Source organism: Arachis hypogaea, chromosome 2 (genome assembly GCF_003086295.3).
Source record: "Arachis hypogaea cultivar Tifrunner chromosome 2, arahy.Tifrunner.gnm2.J5K5, whole genome shotgun sequence".
NCBI lineage: Eukaryota > Viridiplantae > Streptophyta > Magnoliopsida > Fabales > Fabaceae > Arachis > Arachis hypogaea.
The window spans coordinates 4,442,322-4,445,801 of record NC_092037.1 but is presented as its reverse complement, the minus strand read 5'-3'; the positions used below and the strand labels follow the sequence as shown (position 1 = coordinate 4,445,801).

The following is a 3,480-nucleotide window of genomic DNA, read 5'->3' as shown; positions in this document are numbered from 1 at the left end:
GTTCGTTGATACTAGATTCTGTTTGTGAATATATTCCTTCTTATACTTTACCAATTTGGTTGCTCCTGATCTGGTAGCAATTGTTAGTTTTTATTGCATATTGATTGGATAGAACGAATCAAACTTTGTTTGGGAGATATGACGCTAAGGAGAATGGTCGTTGTTTTTCAAATAAAATAGTTGTGAAGTTATTATGAAACAGTGACAAGATATCGTCTCTCCCTCTTTCTCTGCTTGGTCCTTATGCTTGAATATATAAGAATAAAAAAAATTATTTATATTAAAATATGTTTATATTTTTGAATATTTAAATATATAAAATTAGAAATAAGTTTTTGTGTTTGGGCCTCAAAGACTTTTTTTATGTTTCTAGTGGATTACACTTTTGTTGAGCCGTTTTTGGTGATAATTTGTTGTTGGACAACTTAAAAAGAAAAACAAGGGTCTGACCAAAAACACAAAAGAGGAAAAAGGGCGATAAAAGAAGAGGAAAGTGGAAAAGGTAGAAAAACCTAGAATAGGTTAAACCGTTAAAAGGGGAATGAGAGTGTGCGGATTTTACAAATCCAATTCCGTTTTTGATCGATTTTCTGATTCCTAATCTTATCCTATCCTGATTCGCCGTCGCCATGAGCAACGATAACCCGAGGTTGTTGAACCCGAACCCGAATCCAGAAAGGGTGCTGGCAATCCCAGTGAAGAAGAGTAATCCGGTGGAGCTGTACCGGCCGTTACGTAAGTTGGTAAAAACAAAATACTCAGAGAGCGATGCACAGAAAGTTGAAAGCGTTCTGGAAACCCTAAACAAATGCCGCAGCGACATGGTGGAGCGAGGGGACCTCTCCCTTCCCGAGCTCCGTGACTGCCTCATCCACTACTTCAAATGCCTCTGCATGGTTGAGCCACTCTTCACCGCTATCTCCTCCGATTCCGAACTTATCAATTTTGTCTGGTACGACGCCTTCTACTCTGAGCATAACAATGGAGTCAGCTCGCAGCACAACAGCATCCAATTGGAGTTGGCTGCTGTTGTCTTCAACCTTGGCGCCGTATGCAGCCAGATTGGGGCCTCTTACGACCGCACCACCGCCCTTGGTCTTCACCTTGCAATGGACGCCTTCAATGCCGCCGCCAGATTCTTCTTGAAACTCTGGAAGGATCTCACCAAGGACGTCTCCGCCACCCTCGACTTGACTCTCCTCTTCGCCGAGAGTCTTCACTGCCTCTTCTCCGCTCAGGCTTTGGAGCTCAAATCACAGCAACAACTCAAAGACAACAGCAGTTCGGCTTTCCAAAAATATAGATGTGCCGTTTCGTTTAAATCGGTCAGTTTTGCCCCTAGACTGATTTACATTTTTATTTTTATTTTAGAGTTTCAATATGATGATGATGATGATGATGATGATGATGATGATGTAGGCTTCTGAGCATTATCAGAGAGCGTATGATCTGATAGTAGGTGATTCGGTTGCAACCGAGCATATCCACAAATTTGACCAAACCTGGATAACTCATCTTCGTCAGAAGAAGGAATTCTTTCAAGTGGAGGCACGTCAGAGGCTATCATCCGTCCAACCCAAATCCCGGCCACGTAAATCATTTTCATCTATCTGTGCTCTTGATCATGATGCTGAATCTGTCACTGAAAAATTAGTTAGAGGAATTTGTTGGCGTGTGGACCAGTGGATGCCCAAGCTAGAAGGAGTATACCTTGACCTCGTCCTTTCCCAGGACAGCCCTTTCAAGATTATGGATGGTGGAAAGCTGGTGGCTAACCCATGGGACATGCCTCCTCCTTATCCAACAAATTTTTCAATCCCCTCATCTTCGTCTTCGTCACATATTCTGGCATTGCCTTTGAAGAAGAGTGAGCCCTTGGACCTCTACGAGTCCTTGCGCAATTGCTTCGTCCTCAAATACTCTGAGAGTGTGGCAAAGAGAGTAGAAGGCCTTCTCGAAATGCTAAACAAATTGCGTAGTGAAATGCTGCGTGATGACCTCTCTCTACCCTTGCGCCGTGACTGCCTCATCCGCTATTACAAATGCCTTTGCATGATTGAGCCTTTGTTCCCCATGACTTCCTCATCCAACCCACCTATCTTTGTTTGGTACAATGCCTTCAACCCACAAGAGAAATCTTCTCAGCACAACATCCATTTGGAGAAGGCCTCTGTTCTCTTCAACCTGGGAGCCCTCGGCTCCCACATTGCTCTCTCCTGCGATCTCACCACCATCCAAGGCCAGCGCATTGCCATAGACGCCTTACATGATGCTTCATATTGGTTCTTAATACTAACGCATGAGGCTGAGAAGGCATCTGCCACCATTGACTTGTCAATAAGCTGCACCCAGATGCTGCGCGAGATAATAACCGCGCAGGTTGCTGACTTGGAATGCAATTTTCCTCATCCCCGTTATGTATCAGTTTCTGCTGGATGTCCTGTATGAATCCTCATCTACCTTTTCGGTTGATCTTCTCTTAGCGCGTTTGATTTTTGTCAATCTTGATTTGTTGAATTGTTTGATTGGGATAATGTAGGTTTCTGTGCTTTATCGGAAAGCTTTTGAAATGTGGACATTCGGGCCTTTAGCTGAGACTCGTGTTCAATCCTTGATACCTCAACATCTTGTGTCGATTATCAGAACCTGCCTTATTGAATTTGCTCCTAGTGATGTCACTGAACAATTTCTTACAGGGTATTGGAAGGCTGCACAATTTCTTACAGGGTATTGTAAGGGTCAAGCCGTGCTTCCAGTGGGATGTCAACCACCATGCTTGGACCTTCTCTCCAAGGCTGGCCCTGTCATGATTAAGGATGGACATCTTGTGGCCAACCTTAGTGGCAGTGACATTCGCATTGGAGGAGATCAGCTCCCAGGAGACCACAGTAACATGGCTATAGACCAAAACTGAACAAGCTTTAGGAATTACCTGTTTATTTTCATTTTTAAATTGGATATTGGAATTTTGTTTGTTGATGCTAGACGCCTAGAACTATTTTTGTGAATATATTATCCTCGTAATTTTGTTTGTTGATGTGTGAATACTGAATATATTCCTTCTTATTCCTCACTAATTTGTAGTGATTTGTATGCCTCTGATCTCGTAGCCTTTATTCGATATTGTTGCATATTGGTAGATAGAAGGTATCAAATTTTGTGACATGTGGTAGTAAAGGGAGTGATTTATTCTTTTCTTTTATTTTAGAGATATAACAGATAGAATAATGTATATATTTTGCTTGGTTCTCCACGAATTTTGAATCAAATACTTTGGTCATAATAACTTTTTATTCTTTCAAAAATTTTTTATAATTATTCTTGTCAGACAAATTTATCTTCCCATTACTTTTAATAAAGTCTTTGAAAACCAGTGTTTCCTTTGAACCAAAATTTGGTTGATTATTCTTTCCTAAATATGCAAGCAATTCCGTCTCGTTATCTTGTTTTTTAAATAAAACAGTTGTGAAATTACTGTGA

General features: G+C 41.4%; 1 protein-coding gene across 1 annotated transcript; it reads left to right on the top strand.

Annotated features, from left to right (window-relative positions):
* Nucleotides 1–214: 214 nt before the first annotated feature.
* LOC112733960 (uncharacterized) lies at nt 215–3,093 on the top strand. Its single transcript, XM_025783105.3, has 3 exons — nt 215–1,325; nt 1,420–2,442; nt 2,540–3,093. The coding sequence occupies exons 1-3, from the start codon at nt 630–632 to the stop codon at nt 2,912–2,914; spliced, it is 2,094 nt and encodes a 697-aa protein (XP_025638890.1). The 5' UTR covers nt 215–629; the 3' UTR covers nt 2,915–3,093.
* The last annotated feature ends 387 nt before the right edge of the window (nt 3,094–3,480 follow it).

What these genes read in the sequence shown, in the direction of transcription:
- LOC112733960 (XM_025783105.3), top strand. Translation starts at nt 630, where the DNA reads ATGAGCAACGATAACCCGAGGTTGTTGAACCCGAACCCGAATCCAGAA. An exon ending in GTGCCGTTTCGTTTAAATCG is followed by an intron (nt 1,326 to 1,419) that starts GTCAGTTTTGCC and finishes ATGATGATGTAG; the next exon opens with GCTTCTGAGCATTATCAGAG. An exon ending in CAGTTTCTGCTGGATGTCCT is followed by an intron (nt 2,443 to 2,539) that starts GTATGAATCCTC and finishes GGGATAATGTAG; the next exon opens with GTTTCTGTGCTTTATCGGAA.